Source organism: Lutra lutra, chromosome 4 (genome assembly GCF_902655055.1).
Source record: "Lutra lutra chromosome 4, mLutLut1.2, whole genome shotgun sequence".
Classification (NCBI taxonomy): Eukaryota; Metazoa; Chordata; class Mammalia; order Carnivora; family Mustelidae; genus Lutra; species Lutra lutra.
This window is the reverse complement of record NC_062281.1, coordinates 19,846,563-19,870,148: the sequence shown is the minus strand read 5'-3', so window position 1 is coordinate 19,870,148 and position 23,586 is coordinate 19,846,563. Positions and strand designations below refer to the sequence as shown.

The window sequence follows — 23,586 nt, the reverse complement described above, 5'->3', positions numbered from 1 at the left end:
CTCGTTCAATTTAAATGTAAAGTAAAATGACATTTCAGGCAAACACTACCAAAAGAAGGCTGATACAGCTTATTAATATAAAAAATATATATGCCTGGAGTTACAAAGCATTACTGGAGAGAAAAAGGGCCAGTATATATGCTAATTAATTCTTAGGAACAGTATAATTCCAAACTTAAATTCATCTAACACTAAATCTTCAAAACATATAAAGCAAAAACTGACAGAACTACAGGAGAAAAGTAAATCCACAATTGAGATTGTAACATAACTCTTTCGTGTAACCAATACATCAAATGAACAAAAAAAGGTAAGACTTTTTTTGTTTTGTTTTTAAGATTTTATTTATTTATTTGTCAGAGAGAGAGAGAGAAAGCGAGTGAGAGTGAGCACAGGCAGACAGAGTGGCAGGCAGAGGCAGAGGGAGAAGCAGACTCCCTGCCGAGCAAGAAGACCGAGGTGGGACTCGATCCCAGGACGCTGGGATCACGACCTGAGCCGAAGGCAGCCGCTTAACCAACCCACGCTCCCAAAAAAAAGTAAGACTTGACTGGAACATATTTTGCATATTTGATATAATGAATATATAAGCATACATAGATACAAACAATGCTCTCCAAGATGTTCTCAGTGAACATATCATATTCTAGGTAATCAGGCTGGTATCAAGTAATTAAAAAGAAAAGCAACAAAACTGTTTGGCTACATGCAAAACATAGTAAATAGTACTTAGAAAATATATAAATTGAATATATATATATATATATAATATATAATTGAATAACTGAAAACAGAATTGAATAATTCAATAATAATTTAATATATAGAACTGAATAATTAGAATTTGGAAAATATATAGAATTGAATAAAGTAATAATGATGATGGGTTAATACTTAGCAAAACTTGTGAGACAGAGTTAAAGTGCAGAATTTATAGCCTTGCATGCCAGCAACATTAGAAGAGAAGCAAGACTGGAAAAACAGTTTCTGAACCAGTTTTTCCACAGATGATAAACAATAAAAAATACAATAAACTTACTGCTACTGGATCCTTCTGGTGTAGTTGAGCAGCTGTTACTTGTTTAAATCCACCTGGATAGCTGTGAAAAGAAGCAAAGATATTAAAACTGAGAGTAGGCTATGACATAGTATTCTTGAAATGAATATTGTTTTATAATATGAAAACTATTTTTATTATGAAATTATTCTTGTTTTGGGAAAACATGCTGTTCATTAGTGTCTTAAGAAAATTAAGTAGTGGGGCGCCTGGGTGGCTCAGTGGGTTAAGCCTCTGCCTTCGGCTCAGGTCATGGTCTCAGGGTCCTGGGATCAAGCCCCGCATCGGGCTCTCTCAGCAGGGAGCCTGCTTCCTCCACTCTCTCTGCCTGTCTCTGCCTACTTGTGATCTCTGTCAAATAAATAAATAAATAAATAAATAAAAATCTTAAAAAAAAAAAAAATTAAGTAGTAACCCGATGCTATTTGAAGTGCTGTTCTTTTTAAGTGGTCAAATATCATTATTTCATAAAAGTTCCATATCTTGGAAAATTCTTGACATAATTATCTTTCTAGGGAATTAAAGTTTTCATTCATTCATTCACTCACTCATTCATTCATTATGGGGCAGTTTATCATGCTTGAGTTAAGAAAGAAAAAGCAGTAAACCAATATGCTTCACATTTCCTACCAAGTCAGAATGTCTGGGATCGAGCCCCACAATGGGCTCTCTGCTCAGTGGATAGCCTGCTTCCCTCTCTCTCTCTGCCTGCTTCTCTGCCTACTTGTGATCTCTGTCTGTCAAATGAATAAATAAAATCTTTAAAAAAAAAAAAAGTTGGTAAAAGATCACTAAGAGTAATATGCTGGTCCTAAGTAATAAAATATTTCATTGCATTCATATAAAAATATATATAAAACGGACAGAGGTTAAAAACTATATATATGTGTATATATATGCATTTATACATATACACACATATGTATATGGGATACACACACACACACACACACACACACACACACACACACACATACACACTTGGGATAGTGCTGGTGGCAGCTTGGTAACTTGGATGCGCCATACCCCAGTCTAGAATCTAGATTTGCCAGTGGCTACCAGTATATTATTTAACTCATTTTACCTTTTCATATAAGAGTTTATTCACATAAGAAAATGAGGGGCGCCTGGGTGGCTCAGTGGGTTAAGGCCTCTGCCTTCAGCTCATGTCATCATCCCAGGGTCCTGGGATCGAGCTCCACATCGGGCTCTGCTAGGCAGGGGGCCTGCTTCCCTTTCTCTCTCTCTGCCTGTCTCTCTGCCTACTTGTGATCTCTCTGTCAAATAAATAAATAAAATCTTAAAAAAAAAAAAGAAAGAAAGAAAATGATACTATCTGCTCCATCTACCTCTCAAGATTTTTACAAGAGCCAGTGAGAAAAAAAAAAAAAGAGAGAGAAAAAAAAAAAAAGAGCCAGTGAGAAAATGTTTGTGAAAGTGCTTAAGAAATTTAAAACAAAAACAATATATAGATGTAAGGTTTCATTATGATGAATGGATAAATACAGCCTAAACAATTTCTGAGGAAGGGGAAAGGAAAACATAAGCTCAGTGCACTCTACAAAAGAAGTTAAAGATTACCTAAATGTGATTCCTTTCATAAGTTTCTTTCGACAAGACTTGAAAACATTTGAAAAAGCCACATTTCAGGAATAAAATTTAAGAAGCAGATTTAGAAGTCTGCTCTAAAGATGGATAATTTTCAAAGTGATACTCCTGCATTTGTTTCAAGGAATTTCAGTTTCAGAAAAAGAAATATCTGTCTAGACTTCAATTACTGTATTCATTCTCTCCACTGAAAAAAGTACTTTATACCTTCTATGCTAAAGATCACCTTTCTGTTTTGAACACTGGGATGCCAAATTCTAAAACATAATACCATCTACATTTTATTTCAGGAGAAGAGCGTAAAATTCCAAGCAGACGAATGACTTGAAGAGTATAATAAATACTCTGTTGATTTTTACTGGTGAAAAAGTAGTTACACTTCTTCCTCCAGGATAGACTGAATGGAAGAGAAGAAACTTTGTTTTAAACGTTAGTCAAATTTTTTTCAATTCAAATTAATTCAGTAAATATCAAATGCCTATTGTGCTGAGTGCTGGAGATATACAATAAATATAACAGTATCCTGTCCACAGGAAAAATGACGAAGTGAGTTATGCCTACTGAGGCATCTAACATAGGCTATATTTCTAACTCATACCAATACATTTTAGATGACTGAACAGTTAGATGTCAAAGTTCAAGGTGCACACATACACATCTTGCCTGACCTCTAAAACCACGAGAAGTGAGTGTTTATGAAATGTTTAGATGAGAAAAGATTTTCTGAGACTGGAAAACACAGAAGAAACTATAAAGGAAAAAAGATTTAATTATATAAAAGTTAAATAACAAAGCACAACATACAACAAAGCACATCATAAAGAAAATTCATAAAAACTACATGCTATCTAATGGTGGAATAGTATTCTTAATAGATTAAATATGCACAGAAAGTACGACGGAAAGCATTGATACCTTATTATAATGCAACATAAACAATCAGATGCCCATCAAAGTAGCAGAATCTTATTATTAAATCGTTTTTTTGTTGTTTTTTTTTTTTAAAGATTTTATTAATTTATTTGACAGAGAGAAATCACAAGTAAGCAGAGAGGCAGGCAGAGAGAGAGGAGGAAGCAGGCTCCCTGCTGAGCAGAAAGCCCGATGCGGGGCTCGAACCCAGGACCTGGGATCATGACCTGAGCCGAAGGCAGCGGCTTAACCCACTGAGCCACCCAGGCGCCCCAATATTAAATCGTTTTTAATGACAGTACTGTGTCAGCTGTTCTTTACCACAGACATTCTTATGTATTCCTAGTGCAATATTACAGTAATGTTTGGAAGTACCTTTTAAAAGATTATCATCCCTTAAATCTTGAAATTCATTACATTCCTCTTTTTATTTAGAATATGCTATATACTGAAAAAGCCTAATGGATAAAGATGTTTTTCAGCTCTTTATGAAACTAAAAATTTTAATTAAAAAAACAGAATAATCATTTTCTGTGCAAATTGTATTGTGTACAACTACATAGTGATTAACAATAATATTTATCAAAAAGCTTTCTGGGAATTTTATATAAAATGAAAAGGGTGTAAACTTGTATGTGTATTAAAATGTTTAGTCCACAGGATGAAAATGATTTTTAGTTCCTTCTTTACATTTTTTTGCATTTTCTAAAATTACTGTATATTAACATTTTTACAACTAGAGTTAAATTTCCAATACATAATGTAACCGTGTTATGAGCATAGTAAGAGTGGTACCTCTAATGAAGTGAATGAACAAAGTGAAGAGTCAAGAAAAACAGAAACAAAAAGTGACTAACCCTATGGGGGATGAGGAAATAGAGAAGGCCTTCCAGAAAAGGTGACACATTAGTCAGGTTTTAATAGGAGAAATATGAGAGGTCTTGAGAAACATTCCTGTGAAGGAGAGTAACACATGCAAAGGCAGAGAGGCAAGAAATAGCAATGTGTTGGCTAAAATGAAGGATTGTGAAGCAGCAGGTATAACTGGGTACCAATAATTTACAATAGTTTAGGTTTTCATCCTTAGAAAAGAGAACTTGACTGAAAAGGACACTGCCAGCACAGGGCATCACACCAGCTATTTGCTACTTGGCGGTGCTATTACTTTCCTTCATTTGCAGTTATTACTACAGATATTATTGCTACAGTAATTACTATAGCATTTGGGTCAATACATTCCCTTTCTGCTCTTATCACATTATGTTATTCTGACTTTTCATATTCCCTTCCCCCATTATCTTTTAATTTTATAGAATTTGGTTTATCTGTAGAGATTTCCTAATAGTAGAAATTACTAAAGCTCAATGTGAATTATTTTGGTTATGTTAAATAACAATTTCATAATAAAGCATACGATGGCTAATGGAAGCAGAAAAGTTACTGCCAGCATTTAAGACCTACTTAGGCAAGAGATGAAAGGACACAGATGGGGACATGAAAGTCTGCTTGTCTAAGAAGAAGGTGCAAATGGAAATAAAGTAATTTTAACCAAGAATAAAGGCCAACATTTCTTTCTTTTTTAAGATTTATTTATCTTGAGAGACAGAGAAACAGTATGAGTGGGGGAGTGGTATAGAAGGAGAGAAAGAATCTCAGACTTAACACTGAGCAGGCAGCCCATTGCCAGCCTTGATCCCAGGACCCTGAGATATGACCTGAGCTGAAATCAAGAGTCAGCTACTTAACCGACTGAGCCACCCAGGCACCCCTTTCAGGGATATCTTGCATGACAGTATGGAAGGTATGCTTAATTCAATGTGTATACGACCTGAAGCAGAAGGGTTAACTACCACATTACATGACACACTCAAGATCTCAAAAGATTTTTAAAAGGCTGGAGATAAAATTTAACTTAAGGTACTGCAGTTGTGTTAAAATGTAACTAAAACACACAGGATGGAATATACATGGCTGAACAGCAGCATGTTTAAGACAGACTCGGGAGTTTCAGCTAATCATGAACTCAGTGTACCACCCAATGATATGGCCTTGAAGAAAAGTTCTGTTGCAATAAAGGGCTGCATTGTACTATCCATTCTATTGTACTGTACCAGACTATCCCGTTATACTAGAAAACCATCAGAACATAGCCAGGTGAGTATATTTAGTTAAGAAAGACACTGACAAGAAATGAGTCTTTCTAGAGTGACCAGGATAAAAAGGTGATAGTCGAAATGAGGCCATATGAAGAACTCTGAAGGAGCTACAGATGTTTAGCCTAGGGAAAAGACAAATCAATGGGCTCTTACTGATCCCTGTCTCAAAATTACGTGAAGGATGCCCTGTGGAAGAAATAGGTTTTATACTGTCCAAAGAGGAGAACTAAGACCAGTAGGAAAGCTAGAGAAAAACAGATTATGATTCAATAGCATAAAGATCTTTCTAAAATTTAAACCATTTTTGGGCTCTTGGGTGGCTCGGTTAAACCTCTGCCTTCAGCTCAGGTCATGATCCGGGGGTCCTGGGATTAAGTCCCACATTGGGGTCCCAGCTCATCGGTGGGGGGGGGCGGGGTGCTGCTTCTCCTTCTGTCTGCTGCTCCCCTGCTTATGTGCTTGCTCTCTTTCTGTGTCTGTCTCTCTGGCAAATAAATAAAATCTTTAAAAATATAAATAAAATAAAATTTAAACCATTTCAAAGGTGGAATGAATGGGCTGCCTTATAAGCCACGAAATGGCTATTATTCAAACATTGGCAGGGAGACCCAGATCTTGAAAGGTACGTTGTGGGGATTCTACGTATCTTCCAAATTTGGGATTTTATTCATCACTCCTTAAACATCTCACATGTTTTCAGATATTGAAGATGGTTCAGGAAACAGCAGTAACATGAATGAATTATAGGAAACAAAAAGAAGACTGACTAAAAAATGAGAATAATTTAAACCAGAGAGGTTACATGGAAAGCTTCTAGGAAAAACAAATACGGTCAGTGATAACTAGTTCTGATATAGTTCTGTGGGTTTTTTTGATTGAGTAAATGTCGCATATGCAAAATTAGTATTTTCTTAAATGCCAATTTTTGAAAATAGCTCTTTAAATTAGATCTATACTACTTTTTTAAGGGATGGGTTTATTTATTAAAAAAATTTTTTTTAAAAATAATCTCTACTTCGAATATGGAGCTCACACTCATAACCCTGAGGGGAAGAGTGATATGCTCTTTGAACTGAGCCAGCCAGGTACCCCCTGGTAAAACCAATAGTATTTTTACAGTAATATATTTCAACTGCTTATCTTCCTTGACAATGGCATTATCTTTTTTTTTAGTACAGTTGACAAATGAGATTACATTAGTTTCAGGTGTACAACTTAGTGATTGAACGACTCTGTTTGTCACACTGGGCTCACCACTAGTGTAGCTATCCTCTGTTACCATACGATGCTATTACAATACCACTGACTATATTCCCTTTCTGTACCATTTATCCCCAGGACAGTCATTCCATAAATGGAAGCCTGTATCTCCCATTCCTCTTCACCCATTTTGCCCATCCCCTCCGTTCTCATCCTCTCTGGCCATCAATAATTTGTTCTTTGTATTTATAGCTCTCATTCTTTTTGTTTATTCATTTGTTTTTTAGATTCCACATATAAGTGAAATCATATTATATTTGTCTTTCTCTGTCTTCACTTAACATTATACACTCATGTTGTTGCAAATGGCAAGACCACATCCTTTTTTGTGGCTGAGTAATATTCCAGTGTATGTGCACATGTGTACATCATTACCCACTCATCTATCAGTGGACACTTGGATTGCTTTTCTATCTTGCCTATTATAAATAATGCTGCAATAAACATGGGATACGTCTTTACAAATTAGTGTTTTCATTTTCTTTGGGTAAATACCTAGTAATGGAACTACTGGATCATATGATAGTTCTATTTTTAATTTTTTGAGGAACCTCCATACTGTCTTCTCCAGTGGCTGTACCAGTTTGCAATCCTAATAGCACATGAAGGTTCCTTTTCCTTCACATCCTCACCAACATGTATTATTTTTTGTGTTTTTTATGTTGGCCATGCTGACAGGTGGAAGGTAGTATCTCTTTATGGTTCTGACTGGCGTTTCTCTGATGGTTAGTGATGCTGAGCATCTTCTCATGTGTTTGTTAGACAATGGCTTTACCTTACCCAGTATGTGACGAGTATACTTTTTGTTCCCATTTATTTCCAGAAAACGCAATGTGCCTTGTGTTCATTATGACCACATGATCCCCACAGTCACCTAGATTTAAAAAGAACAAAGAAAAAAAGATTTTATAATGAAAGCCATGACTTTAAGAAAATGTGATCTTGGTTATTTATAAAGCTTTTCAAAATCTAAACAACACATTAAAAAATATAAAGCAAGTCACAGTGCAACACCAAAATCCTTGAACAGGATTTTGCTGTTCTGTTCCTCTTTAACATAACATCTAAGTATAGAAAGAGTTGGCCAGACATTTGGAAAATCTCAACACTGGAAGGTAAAAGAGAATATAATAAAGATGCCAATAATAACAACACATCTTTGAAAGGCAAACTATTGTTATTCCTATTGTCTTTTCCCATTAATAATCACACTTTGCTAAAATGTTTATATTAACATACCTTTAAATATCTAATACAAACTTTCCCTTAAAAATAGACGACAAAATGAAAACAATACGCATATAGAAGTAAAAAGGTATGTTTTACCAATAGGCAAATTGAAAACAAATGTAAAACATCACAATTGATTATTCTTCCCAAATTCAGAGAACAATAGAGTACTATGATCTTATACTTAACTACTAACCCACGGCTTTTTCCACCCATATTTTAACTAGCTACATTTAAATTGCCACTCTCAATTACGACAACATGCATATCTGATAAGACAGATGACCTGAAAATGAAAATATATGTATTAATTTTCCAGTGAAAGTACCCCTAAATTTGCCTGTTCAACTAAAAAAAAGTAATAAAATAAAAAGTCAACATACAGTTTTCACAGAAGTCACTATACATTATAAGATCAAATAATCAGAAACTTTTTTTAAATGCCTATTTTAGGAGTGTCTGGATGGCTCAATCATTAACCATTTGCCTTCGGCTCAGGTCATGATCCAGGGTCCTGGGACTGAGCCCCATGTCATCAGGCTCCCTGCTCAGCGGGAAGCCTACTTCTCCCTCTCCCACTACCCTGCTTGTGTTCCCTCTCCCGCTGTGTCTCTCTCTGTCAAATACATTTTAAAAATTAAATAAATAAATGCCTATTTTACTAACAGGGAAACTTTAAAAAAGACTCTAAAAGCTTATTTATTTAAAAAAATGAAAAAATAAGTATAAATAAATATCATATATGGAAACTAAGGATTACATTATCAGATTCTGTGCAAAGCTTTGAATTTGAATGATAGCAATTTCAGAGAGAAGTACATAGTCTATGTGGAACAAGGATAAAGGAAAGAGGATAAAGCAGTAGGTTTTCTTTACCACAGTGAAAGGGAATCTAGAAATATAAAGGAAAGACCCAGGAAGCTTACTGTGAGTGGGCTGAAAAGATAGTTTTGTGTTTGGTGAACTGCCTGAAGTTCCTAAGTGACCGACAGTGGGCTACTAAGGCAACTGGGCAAATGAATGAGAAAAACAAAGATGGTGAGAAGAGATCTACACCTTTTCAGAGAATACTGAAGTTACCTTAGTTTTGGAGCAGACATTTCCAGCTGAAGACGCTAAGGCCTGCTAAGATTAAGTGATCTGCCAAAGCTCACACACCGTGTTATTTAACACCTGTCCTTGCTCTTTCAGAGACACTTATGTGAAGGAAAAATGAAATTTTTACACAAATAAAAGCTGAACTTATTTATAAAATGTTACTTAAGCTTTGAGAATGCAAAAAGCACCTTAAGCTACTCCAAACAAAGGTACTCTCATTTGTAGAGATCAAAAAGGATCTTTCAAAGGACATTAGAAAGAATACTACAGAGCAGACGAAAATCACGTTTTTTCATCTCTCAGGTATGAACATCTAATCTGGGAAAAGCTATTCCCCCTCAATAACTTATACCAGATCTCTATTAAATATGTTCTTAGAAGCACTTCTCTGTCTCTAAATAGAACTAACCAGCAATTAAATATTTGGGTTTTTTACTGCATTACATATTAAAACAAAAGCCAATATCATTAAAGGCTAAAATCCTGAATACAGTATAATCATTTCTGTCTAAATTTCTTGTTAAATGGACAGATTTCATTTTAAAGTTTTAACTAAAAAATTATGCTTTATAAAATGCACCAAATGAATACAAATTGGAACCCTGTTGCCTGATGAAGAGATGTTCCAAAAGAAATTTCTTCCAGATTAAAAAAAAATAAGAGTTCAGTAAGTAATTTTTAGAATAGGAATTGTGAGTTTAGTTGTAAAAATTCTCACCTTAGATGTGTAATGTTATTTGACTCTTTTTTATAATATTCAGTGCTAAACTAAATAAATGAAATAAATTAATTTAAAAAATCAGGTGCCAAATAAATTCAGACAAAATCAATCAAAGTGGACACTCAAAAGCTTCCTGTCAGGGAACTGAAGGTCTCATGAGGAGTTACACGATCAGGGGTGTTTCTCAGTTCTATAGCTTCAGTATTTTGGCTCGTTTTCTCCCCAAAGCTAGAACTCACATTTTTTCCTCCAAATTGCCTGGAAGAAAGGAAGTAACAGGGGCGCCTGGGTGGCTCAGTGGGTTAAAGCCGCTGCCTTCGGCTCGGGTCATGGTCCCAGGGTCCTGGAATCGAGCCCCACGTCGGGCTCTCTGCTCAGCAGGGAGCCTGCTTCCTCCTCTCTCTCTCTGCCTGCCTCTCTGCCTACTTGTGATCTCTGTCTGTAAAATGAATAAATCTTTAAAAAAAAAAAAAAAGAAAGGAAGTAACATTCAGTCTGTATCCTCCACGTGCGAGGGCCTGAGCTCGGCCTCTCATGTTCACTTTCTGGCACTGCAAGTCTCACATCATCGAAGTGGGCTTTAACCACCTCCTCCCTCCCAGCAGCTTATTTTTTTTTTTTAAGACTTTTTTTTTTTTTTTTATTTGACAGATAGAGATCACAGGTAGGCAGCGAGGCAGGCAGAGAGAGAGAGGAGGAAGCGGGCTCCCTGCCGAGCGGAGAGCCCGATGCGGGGCTCGATCCCAGGACCCTGGAATCATGACCTGAGCTGAAGGCAGAGGTTTTAACCCACTGAGCCACCCAGGCGCCCCAGCAGCTTATTTTTTAATGAGCAAACGGAGTCAGAGGTTGAACAACTCCGCTATGATCGCACGGCTAATTAAGTGGTGAAGTTAAGATTCAAATACAATTCTAGTGACTTCAAAGACAAATTTTATCCTCTTTACTACACCAGGATGGCAAAGAGGTGGCAGGGGTAACGGCATTTGGAGGCAGTGATAGCAGTCAGTAACTGATCACGCACACCTTTCCACTAAGTTCTGAGGACAGCTCCGAAATCCTTCTCAACGGACTCTTCCTAGCTGAAAGTTATGTGTCACTGATGGGGGAACAGAAGGCTGGCTGAGGACAAAGCAAAAGCTGACACCCTGCAACCTTCCCCGCACCCACTCCCGGGTGAGACATATGTGACCTTCTTTAGAAATCTCCCAACTACTTCACGTTAATACCAGGCTAGAAGAAAAAACCTTGATGATGACGAGGCCTCAAGGCATCCAGTCTCTTATAGGTCCTCTTTAGCATATGAAAGTACTACTGAAACCTCCCTTTTCCTTACCTCCCCCGACCCCATCCCACATAACCTGCCACCCCTCACAACCCTGGGGCAGCAGCTCTTTCTACCATGGGTCCTGTCCCTGTGCTTTAATAAACCACCATTTTGTACAAAAGAGGTCTCAAGAATTCTTCCTTGGTCATCCGCTCCGGACCGCACCCCACCGAATCTCACTTATATTCTAAGACTTCATCATCACCTTTGTACTTCACCACATACCAATTCTTCATATAAGGTATTCAAAGAGACCTACAGGATAGCCTCAAAATTTCTTTTTTTTTTTTTTTTAAAGATTTTTATTTATTTATTTGACAGAGAGAAATCACAAGTAGGCAGAGAGGCAGGCAGAGAGAGAGGAGGAAGCAGGCTCCCTGCTGAGCAGAAAGCCCGATGCGGGGCTCGAACCCAGGACCTGGGATCATGACCTGAGCCGAAGGCAGCGGCTTAACCCACTGAGCCACCCAGGCGCCCCGAGAGCCTCAAAATTTCTAGTCTTATTTACCAGTTCTTTCCTACACCAAAGTTCGTACAAGGTAAACCATACAACTTACTATACTTGCTATTCCCTGAAGCATTATTCCATTACTTCTATTCAAAACACACACACACACACACACACACACACACACACGAATGTATATACAGATCCTATCTTTTCTTTGCTCCTTCCACTAGAAATACTCTCCTGACTTACTTCCACTTGCTAAATTTTATCCATAAAAATTTAAGTTCCACATAAATATCAAGTTCCAAAATAAATACCAGTCCTTCCATAAAGCCTTTCCTAACACCAAAGCCAACGTCCTTTGAGTCCACAAAGATGCCTGAATTTCTCTTACGATACCGATTTAACTTTATTTTGTCCTATCGTTTGCACATTTTATTCTCCACCTACATCACAAGTTTCCTTCTGAGGATTCTTAATGTAGACTCTTATATAATGGGAGTTACCAGTCACAATAAGTGTTAAAAAAAATTCCTGGCGTTCACTTTAATGTAAATAGGGCTTGTTCAATCATGTCTGGCTCCCATTCAATTCCTTTCCTAGATTACATGGGAGACACTCCTGGTTCTTACCTTAGAAATAGGACCATTCAAAATTGTCTGAGCTACTCAGATTCCATACAAGGGTAGATTCAGATGGAGATGTATAGAAGCTTGGTAGGATTCTCTTCCAAATCTGCTTTATATTCCTTTTCCATTGACTGATTAATTAATCTACTTACCACTTACTAATGCCAGGTACTGTTCTTGATGTTGGGAATATAGCAATGAATGCAACTGAAATCCCTGTTCATAGTAAATCTTACATTCCAGTGGGATGAGCTAGACAATAAACAAGTAAGTAAAATACACAGTATGCCAGGAGCTGATAAATATAGGGGGGATAAAGAGTAATACAGAAGTATTATTAATTGGCACAGGATTTTGTGTTTTAACTTCCCTGGGACAAAGGTCCAGAAGTGCAACTGATATACGGTAAACTTATGTTTAGTTTTGTAAGGAACGGCCATGTTCTTTTCCAGACTGGCTCTACCATTTTACATTCCTGCCAGCAATGTGTAAGTAATCTGGCTTCTTTGCATCATCAATAGCATTTGTTGTTGCCACTATTTTTCATTTCAGCTGTTCTGATAGATGTGCAATGGTATCTCACTGTGGTTTTAATCTGCATTTCCCTAATAACTAATAATGAAATATTTTACATGTTTATTTGCCAACACATAATTGGTCGTGTACTTTGCTCATTCTCTAATTATATGTTTGGTTTTTTCTTGTGGGCTGTATGGTTGGCAAATATTTTCCTTCAGTCTGTAGCTTGTCTTTTCATCCCCATTCACAGCACCAAATCCTTGTTTAAAAGTTCTTTGGTTTAGGGGCGCCTGGGTGGCTCAGTTAGTTAAGCATCTGCTTTCAGCTCAGGTCATGATCTCAGGGTTCTGGGATTGAGCCCCGCATCAGACTCTCTGCTCTGTGGGGAGCCTGCTTCTCCCTCTCCCTCTGCTGCTCCCCCTGCTTGTGCTCTCTCTTTCTCTCAAATAAATAGAATCTTTAAAAAAAAAAAAGTTCTGTGGTTCAGCTCAGTGGTTTTAAAACTGTATTTGATAGAGATGTCAGGTTCTGAGAAGGTGACTCACAGGAGCAAGGGTCCAGCATCTTCTCCCTCCTTTGGCCAGCGCAGCACTGCTTTGCTTGGTTTTGTTTTTTTAAAGATTTACTTATTTGAGAGAGAGAGAGAGAGCACGCGCGTGTGGCGGGTAGCAGCAAATGGGAGAGGGAGAGAGAGTCTCAAGCAGACTCTGTGCTGAGCATGGAGCCCGATACGGGGCTCTACTTCATGACCCTGAGATCATCACCTGATTTGAAACCAAGAGTCAGACACTTAACCAAGTGCACCACTGATGCCCCCCAGTGCAGCACAGTTTTTATATATTGGGTCTCTGTACTTCAGTTTCAGAAATGTTTAAAAAATAGCTATTTCAATTTAGTGATAAATAACAAAATTCGCTTTGGTCATTATGTTTGTTTTTAGCCTTGAAAGATAAACGTCCAAATGCCTAATTCAATGTTATTTTTGGCATCCCTGAACTTGAGCATAGCCAACATGACAGATGACCATGTAGGTTACCACAAAATCTACTGACTGTAAAGACACTATGATAGGAATTAAGGTGTGTTGTTTAAATTTACCGATAATATCTAAATATTCACTTCTAAAGGAGTTAAGTATTCTGGATGTAACCTGGAACAAAACTCTCCTTCACTGCTTTGTACAATGATATTCGAGGAGTGGAAAAATAAATGTGTAATTAAGACTGCAAAATTAACGGGGCACCTGGTTGGCTCAGTTGCTAAGTGTCTGCCTTCGCTCAGGTCATGATCCCAGGGTCCTGGGATCAAGCTCTATATTGGGCTCCCTGCTCCTCCCTCTCAAGTCCCCCTGCTTGTGTTCCTGCTCTCGTTGTCTGTCAAATAAATAAATAAAACCTTAAAAAAAAAAGATTGTAAAACTAAGATGATGCAGTAATTGACATTTGAAATAAATTGACACTGAACTCAATAGTAAGAGAGAAAAATGTTAGCTTGGTACCTTTTAAAACAGCATTCCTAAACTTTTTTTTCCTAATAAGTCCTTTCAAGATGTAAATTAGTAATACAAGGAAGAATGCTAGATGTTAGACTAGATCTAATCTAATCTTTGTTAAACTGTCTGGTGTGCTAACATTCATAATGTTAACAACTGTGTGCAACTTGTGTTGTTTCATTTTATGCAGGTCAGGAGTATTTTAAGATAATCTACTAACTAGAAAATGCTAAAGAAAAGTTTCTGCTTCTTTTTAAAAATTTATTTATTTATTTATTTTTAAAAGATTTCATTAATTTGAGAGAGAGAGAAAGCATGAGTAGGGAGAGGAGCAAAGGGAGGGGAAGAGGGAGAAGCAGGCTCCCCACTAAGCAAGGAGCCCAATGTAGGGCTCGATCCCAGGACCCTGGGATTATGACCTGAGCCGAAGGCAGACATGCTGAGCCAAGCTGCCCTTCTCTGCTGCTTTTAAATGATCATACAGTCCTCCTCAATATTTTGAACTGTGAGCAGCAAAAAGAATGGAATCCTCATGAAGAGTAAGTCGTAATCCTAAATTACCATGTGTCCTTTCTTTTCATTTATCAGTGACAAAGAAACATGCTCAAAAAGCTCTCGGGTGCCAAATTCAGAAGGGCAGCTCTAATTAGAAAGAGGAAGGAATGCTTTTCCTAGTTCCACATTATTTCCAGCTCAACACAGACCACATTTTCCATAAAAAAAAAAAAAAAAGAAAATCTTGTAAGTGGAGAGCTGGTTTTCTACAACACTTGACAAAGTCCACTCAACCTACAAAGCAGTTCAAATGTTATATATATATCATGTTTAGATATATTACTGGCTAACTTTTATCTTTTATTTATTTATTGTTTTGTTGGCTAACTTTTAAAATCTCCTGGATATACGACCATCACTTATAGTGTTATTCTTCTGGGAAACTGTATGTCAATTTTCAAAAAAACATGTTTCCAGTGATTGTGAGCACATAATACTTGCTTAGTAAGTGCTTATTAAGCCAATAAAGCACTGGGTGTGGTGCATAAACAATGAATTTTGGAACACTGAAAAGAAAAAAAAATGCAAAAAAAAATAATAAACTTAGAACGTGAAATGTTTATTAAGTTGAAAATTGTTTGCAATTTAAGTCTTGACTTTAGTGACATCTTGTGGATATAAAGTTTTGCTGATTATGTTATGCATTAAAATGTATAATGAAACAAAAATAACTCTTTGTCTTTAAAATGTAAATTTTTAATTTCATAGAAATGCTATTCTCCTTTACTAGAAAAGGATGACCAGATAGGCAGCCACAAAAGCTCATCTGGTTTTCTAGCAGAATGTTCTCATTAGGTACCTAAGGAATACATTTCCAATAATGACCTGCTTACCGGAAAGCAGAACTTTAATTCAGTGAACTGGTAAGTGCTATACTTACTACTATTTCTACTTTTCCCAAATTTTGTACTGTTTGTATTTCTACAAAAACAACCTAAGAGATCTCGTATATCACCTTGTTAATAACACTGCTAAGGTTAAAAAAAAAAATCAGCAGGAAAACACTGTTCAAGCAGCTAAGAATCAGCACAGTAAAGTGGAATGGGTAATATTATTACCTGAGGAAACAAAGTACTTGGGTTCTGGTCCCAGTTCTATTATAATCTAGCAGCTAAGTGACAGTGAGAAAGTCACTTTATTCTTCTGATTTTAGTTTTCTCATATAAATGAGGCAGAAAAACAAAATATCTGAAGGCCTAAGGAATTAATTTCTATGACTTGGTAATTCGAGGACTATAGCATTCTCCTTGTCTGCCAAAAAAGATTTTTAAAGTAAAGAAATTTCTAATCAGTCATGTATAAGTCTGCTGATCACTATTTTACTTTGGAAGTCCAAGTGCTCCTCATTATTCACAGATTCTACATTACAAATTTGCCTATTCTCTTCAAATTTCTTTGTAATCTTAATGCCTACAGTGTTTTCTCAGTCATTTGCAGACACACGCACATCAGTGAAAAATGTGAATGGCTTGATGCACTCGTTTCAACTGAGGTCAAATAGTGTAATGCACTGACTGTCTTTTGTTTCGGCTCTTTTACCATAAACAAGTGTCTCTTTATGGTCCATTTAATCCTAGCTTTTTGGCATTTTTGTGCTTTTTAAAGTGCCTTTACTTTTTAAATATCCCTCAAGTCTGATGCTCAAGTGCTGTGTAGTGTTCCTAAGTGCAAGAAGGCTCCAGTGTGTCTTACAAAGAAAATGTATGTTCGATAAGCATTATTCAGTCATGAGTTACTCTGTGGTTGGCCGTGAGGTCAACAAAATGTATATTAAACAAGGTGTCTTTAAACAGAAACACACATAAAACAAACAAGACTATGTATTGACTGGCTGACAAAAAAATGTTGTGACCAGAGGCTCATAGGAACCTAACTCTGTGTCTCCCCTAGAAGCAATGGTTCGGTGTCCACTCTCATTCAGAATTCATGGTTACTTTAAAGACCAGAACTATAGTGAATAATGAGAACTGACTGTGCTCATAAAACATTTTCTTGAAAGTATCATTCCACAAAACATTTCTGACAAGCATCTCTGAAGGACCAGACATTGTACTAAGTGCTTGCAGAACAAAGATCACCATGACAGAATCCTTACATTCAAATTCTGTACTTAAAGACTGCACAGGCTGTGGGCTTACTGTGAAATTTTCATTAAGGGAAGAGAAAGATGAGAACAGCAAGTAAGAGAAATGGAGGAACTCCTATGTTCTTGCTCTTACCCAAATCAAACCATCTATACATCTTTTCCTCCTCGGTCCACAGATCCCAAATCTAACTTAGCTGAAATACTACAGCCCTGACTAAAAGTAATTTCTTCATTCTCAAAACTAGTATTCATGAATGCATATATCCACTCAAAAAACATTTATGCTGTCCAATATGTGTCAAACACTATTCTAGGCATTTCTAGCTGTGAAAAATTCAGGCAAAGTTCCTGTCCTTTTAGAACTTCGTCTAGTAGAGGGAGGTGGATGATGCACATTTATATAATATGTGTAATCAGTGAATGCTAATATTTTTTAAAAGGCAACATAAAGTATAGTAAGTGAAAGGGGGAGCTGACGGAGGAATTGGGTAAGGTCTCTCTCAGGATGTAAGTAGGAGAAGTCTGAAAGATGTGAAGGAGCAATGCATAAATCTGGAAAAGCCATAAATCTGGAAAATCCCATGCAGGCAGTGAAAACAAAATGTGAAAAGGCCCTAAGGCAAAAATGTGTTGGCAGGTATATTAATGAAACAGTAGTAAGCCTTAAGTGGATTACTCAAGGGAGGTAGGAAATAAACTCAGGGAGATAACAGGGACCACACCATGTAGTTCCTTGTAAGGCACTGACAGAACTTTGGCTTTTGCTCTGACTCTCATTTGGAAACGATAATTGTAATTGATCTGGGGAGAAAAGACCCTACTGGAGCAAGAACAGAAGCAGGGAGATCAGTGAGGAGGCTTTTGGAATAATCCAGATTAGAGAGTACAGTGAGAAGAGAGTTAATGAGAAGTGACTAAATTTCAGATATATATATATTTCTTTCAGGTACATATATTTTTTCATATACACACACACACACATATATATATACACATAGACACACACACTTTACAGGGAGTTGAACAAAGAGCAGTCAAAAATGAAGGTAAGACTTTTGATTAGAGTAAGAAAAAGACTAGAGAAGCTGTTAATTGAGATGGGGAACCTAGAAATAACAGGTTGGTATGGGTGGGGGAAATCCAGGAAGTAAGATATCTCCAAGTTAAACACATGTAACATGCTGAAGATGTCTACCAGACACCTAAGAACATTTGCTGAGTAGCAATATGGTTATATGAGTCTGGAATATAGGAAAAAGGTCAAAAATGAAGATATAAATTTGGGAGCTATAAGCATAATAAAAGATATTAAAGATAGAGATACGAAACTGAATGTGATTACTTAATGAATGTGATGGGATCCAAGGACCAGGTTCCAGAGCACTCCTAATTTTTAATGAGAGAAGACTGGGCAATTATAAAGTTGAAAAGAATAAAGGAACTGGGAAGGAGGAACTAACAAGAGAACGCGTCCAAGAACAAATGAAGAACGTGTTTAATAAGAAAGTTCTTTACACGAAAACTAGCCTGGACTCCCCAAAAGGTTAACTGCAAGAAGAAAGTAAGACAAGGATTATTCTTTTTTTTTTTTTTTTTAAGATTATTTATTTATTTATTTATTTGACAGAGATCACAAGTAGGCAGAGAGGCAGGCAGAGAGAGAGGAAGGGAAGCAGGCTCCCCGCTGAGCGGACAGCTCAACGATGCAGGGCTCGATCCCAAGACTCCAGGATCATGCATGCCCTGAGCCGAAGGCAGAGGCTTCAACCCACTGAGCCACCTGGGCACTCCAGACAGGATTATTCTATATTAAAAAGATTAGTGGCGCTTGGGTGGCTCAGTCATTAAGCATCTGCCTTCCACTCCAGTCATGATTCCAGGATCCTGGGATCAAGCTCCCACATCGGGCTACCTGCTTGGCAGGAACCCTGCTTCTCCCTCTCCCACTCCCCCTGCTTGTGTTCCCTCTCTTGCTGTCTCTCTCTCTCTCTGTCGAATAAATAAATAAAATCTTAATAAATAAATAAACAAATAAATAGACTATGGGAACATAACGACTGAAGGCAATACATAAACCTTGGTTGGATCCTGACCTAAAAAAAATTAACAGCTATAAAGAATATTCTTGGAACTACTAAAGAAATTTGAAAATGCACCAGATATTAAACTACATAATTAAATCATGTTTATTTTGTTATGTGTGATAATGGCTTTTTGGTTATATAGGGAAGTATTCTTATTCTTAGAAGACATAAGCTGAAGCATTCAGGGGGATTTACTATGAATCTGCAACTTATTTTCCAATGATTGAGTAAAAAATTACATGTCAAATTATGTATTAAATATAACATATATTAGATGGTAAATTATAACTGTAATCTGGGTGGAGGGTATAAAATCACTGTACTACTCTTTGAGCTTTTTTAAAAATGTGAAAACTTTCACAATAAAAGTTACAAAAATGTAAAGGGCCAATAACTCAGTGGAAATGTGGTCAAAAGACACGTACAGACATTTCACAGAAGAAGAAATGATAAAAGGTCAATAAAGAGAAAAGGATACACAGCACCAACTGCAATCAGGACAATGCAAAACCATCAAGAGAGTGTATTTCCCGTCTACCAGAGTAGTCAAACTTAAAGACAATGAAAACATCAAGTGTTACTGAAGAGGAGGGATAATACAAGTTCTCTAGGACATCAGCATAAAGACTAACTAGTTCCCCATACACTTTTGAACCCAGTAACTCCTGTCCTGTAGACACACCTCAGAGAAGCTCTTCCACATATGCACTGGGGAAAAGGTATAAGAATGCTGACAGTAATATTGTTTGTAATGGGAAAAAAAATTGGAAATAACCCGAATGTTGAGTATGTGCGTGTTTACTTCGTCATTATAACTGTTGATTTTCTTTAAAAATGTTACATATATTTAAATAGGGATTTATTTACAACTTCATGATTCAAAAAGTTAAAACTATGATCAACTGCAAAAAATGCTGACAGGTCAAAAAAGATGAACAGTAAGAGTTGACACCTAGATCTTGCTGGGTGGTCCCTGAACTGCCAGGTTAAGTGAAGTCAATCAAAGCTACATGTAATAAGCAAAAGTCTTTTAGTATCAACACAACTTTTTTCTTTTGTTTTCAAAAAAGGTTACAGAAAATCAAATTTATCAATTAAAAACAGTAAACTTTTCACGTCGAGTTAGCTCTATCCATCTCTCTAGAGGAAAAGGTTTTTAGAAGAGAAGGCAAACTTATTTCTTCATTTTCAGAAACTCTACTCAAATGCGCATGACCATATGAAGAAACATGTAAGAGTGAACATCTGATTTATAGTCCCAATCAGGATATCTGAGAATGAAAGGAGGACTACTGATAATTTGCTATTGTAATGGCATGAAATGGGGCTGTCTCAGGCAAAGTGGTCTGTATGGTTTTTTTATGAATAAACCAAACTCATTTTAGTGCCCCAGTAGGTTTTTTTGCAAGAATGGAATAAGGGATCGTAGCAAAAAAAGAGGTCCTCAGAAGTAGTTCAGGCAGATTTCTTCAAGATTCTATTCTGGTATGAAAATTACGGTTACTAGCGACAGATCTAAAATGATACTCACTCAGTTGATGGTATATAGGTTTATGCAATCCTTGAAGTTTAGTTGATGCCACAGCAGCCAGTTTGCCAGGGGGCTGCATTTTCCCATCTAAAAGATACCAAACCCGAGCAAAAGTGGCCCATTGCTGGGGGAGGAAAAAGACAGAGAGAAAACAAAGAAAATTCTAATTAAAATGGAAATAATCAAATTTATTATTGTATACTATCACATAATATTCTACAGTTAACATCAATAATAGATCAAAAAGATCCTTTGATTGCTTAATTAAATTTGTTTGTTTGTTTTGTTTTCATCTCTATTTCTGGAAAAGGAGGTTCTTTTTTCGTTCTACAAAGTTTAAACACAGTAATTTTTCCTGTCTGCTTTTCTATCTGCAATGTGGATGATACTTTATTTATTTATTTAATTTTTAAAAAGATTTTATTTATTTGACAGAGAGACAGCAAGAGAGGGAACACAAGCAGGGGGAGTGGGAGAGGGAGAAGCAAACTCCCCGCTGAGCAGGGAGCCCGATGTGGGTCTTGATCCCAGGACCCTAGATCATGACCTGAGTTGAAGGCAGACACTTCATGACTGAGCCACCCAGGCGCTCCCAATGATGCTTTATTTAAAACATTTCAAAGATATATTTTCCTTTATACTATGGCATTTTCTGGAATGGTAATGAGAAACTCTTATGAAAGTAGAAACTGTTTATAAAGGTCTTCAAAATTGTTTCGAGACTAACAGATATATTAAATTGGAAGGTGAGTGACCAAGTGGGAACTGAAGACTATTCAGAAGTTCAATTCCATGGGAGAATACAGTAACAGAATATAGCTAGACAAGTACAGATGGATGATGCTGAATAAACTTAAATTTTAAATAGCTGCTTAGACATTTTTAAGCTGCCTCAGGCATACACCATTGTCTTTGCAGTACTCACCAGTAACATCAAATTCTAAGAAAATTCCAACCCAGAAAGATCTCAACCAGATGTTTTCTCTATGCATATACATAAGTTGCTGAAAAATGCTGGAAAAAATACAACAAGGCTAACTGGTTTTACTTTAAGTTTTATTATTACAAACTTCCTATCAGCTTCTAAACTGCTCACCATTTCTGTTTTTCTCCTCTCTCACTTTTCTAGTTTCTATCTTGTTCTCTTCACACATCTTTTGTCAGGTTTCTCTCTTAAGTATTTCATACATTTTGATGCCACTGTAAATGTCATTGTATTTTTAATTTAAATTTGATTGACTGTTGCTAGTATATAGACATACACTTCATTTTTTGCATGTTGGTCTTATAACCAGCAGCCTGCTAAACTTATGTATCAGATCTAATAGCTTTTCTTAGATTCCATCTGATTTTTTACATAGATAATCATGTTGTTATGTTATCAGCAGAAGGGAGAGAGAGGGAGAAGCAGGCTCCCTGCTGAGCAAGGAGCCCAATGCATGGTTCGATCCCAGGATCCCAGAATCATGACCTGAGCTGAAGGCAGATGCTTAACCGACTGAGCCACCCAGGGACCCCCAAATATTATGCATTTCTATAACATATATGAGGAAATTATAAAATTGAACATATACTAGTCATTCGATATGAAGGAATTATAAATAGCTTTTATCTTTGGTAAACGGTATTGGGATTGTATTTCTTAAAAGAAACCTTATAGAGAAGATACTGAAATATTTATTTATGAAATAATAGGAGTCTGAGATTCACCTCAAATTCATAAGGAAGGGAAAGAAGTGAATGGGGGTACAAAGGAAATAATACTGGCTATGAGGTTTTTGAAACTAAGTGATACCTACTTTTATATGTGAAATTCTCCATAATAAAGTTAAACAACAACAACAACAAACCTTCCTGACCTCACTTATCCACTGCTTCATTTCTTTCCTCTTTTATGGCAAAATTCTTCCAAAGAGGTTGTCTTTATTCTAATTTGTTTCTCCTCCAGTCTGGCCTCCCATGCCTGTCACCCTCACTCTACTGCCTGCCAAAGTTACCAGGACCTTCATGTCACTAAATCCACTGTCCAATTCTAAGCTTTCAGTATAGGTGATCATTTCCTCCTCCAGGGTATTCTTTCCTGACGTGATTCCAGGACACCACCCTCTGCTGGTTTTTTCCCTTGCTTTGCTTGTTCTCTTACCTTTTGCTTCTGAAATGTTGAAATGTCCCAGAGTTCAGTTCTCGGCCCTTCTCACTTCTCAATACATACTTCCTCAAAGACTACAACCAGACTCACAAGTTGAAATGCCACTTTCATGCTTAGGACTCTCAAATGCAGAAATTTACATCCATAGCCTGGATCTTTAACCTGAACTCTACACTTGTATCCAGCTGTCCACTTGGCACCTGCACTACAGTGCTTTTTAAACCATATGTAGTTTTGTAGACTAGTTTTTCCCCATTCCATTGCAGATCCATTATTCTGATTAAAAAAACCCAAACTTTGTTTAAAAAAATTAAAATAGTCCCATATTATCCAATTGCTATGAACGTTTTAAAAATGTTTATTTCCTGTATTTGGCTCATCCAGGAGAGGTTAACAAATAGTTCAAGAAAGAAATCACATCTGGAGCAGAACTGGGCTAAGCAGCATCTCAGACCAACAAAACCAACACTGAACTCCTGCTCTTACACCTGAAACCGGCTTCAATCTCAGTCTTCCCTATCTCAATTGAGGGCACACCTTCCCCTCACCGAAACAGAAAACCTTGGAGTAACCCTGGTTTCTTCTTTTGCTGTCAGCTCACATTCAATCCTTCAGGAAATCCTTTTGGCTCCACCTTCAAACAGAATCTGACCACTTTTCAACACTACACTGTTCCTAGTTTGGTTTGTGCCACCATCACGTTTAGCCTCAATTACTGCAG

At 36.9% G+C, this 23,586-nt stretch overlaps 1 protein-coding gene across 2 annotated transcripts in view; it reads right to left on the bottom strand.

Moving 5' to 3' along the window:
* Positions 1-23,586, bottom strand: part of MRPL13 (mitochondrial ribosomal protein L13) — a 48,326-nt gene that overhangs the window by 24,073 nt on the left and 667 nt on the right. For both annotated transcript variants that reach the window (XM_047726740.1, XM_047726741.1), the window contains exons 2-4: positions 20,717-20,840; positions 7,774-7,867; positions 1,040-1,100 (exon numbers count right to left, since the gene is read on the bottom strand). In XM_047726740.1, the coding sequence (XP_047582696.1) occupies positions 1,040-1,100; positions 7,774-7,867; positions 20,717-20,840 (279 nt within the window). The remainder of the gene's footprint in view (positions 1-1,039; positions 1,101-7,773; positions 7,868-20,716; positions 20,841-23,586) is intronic.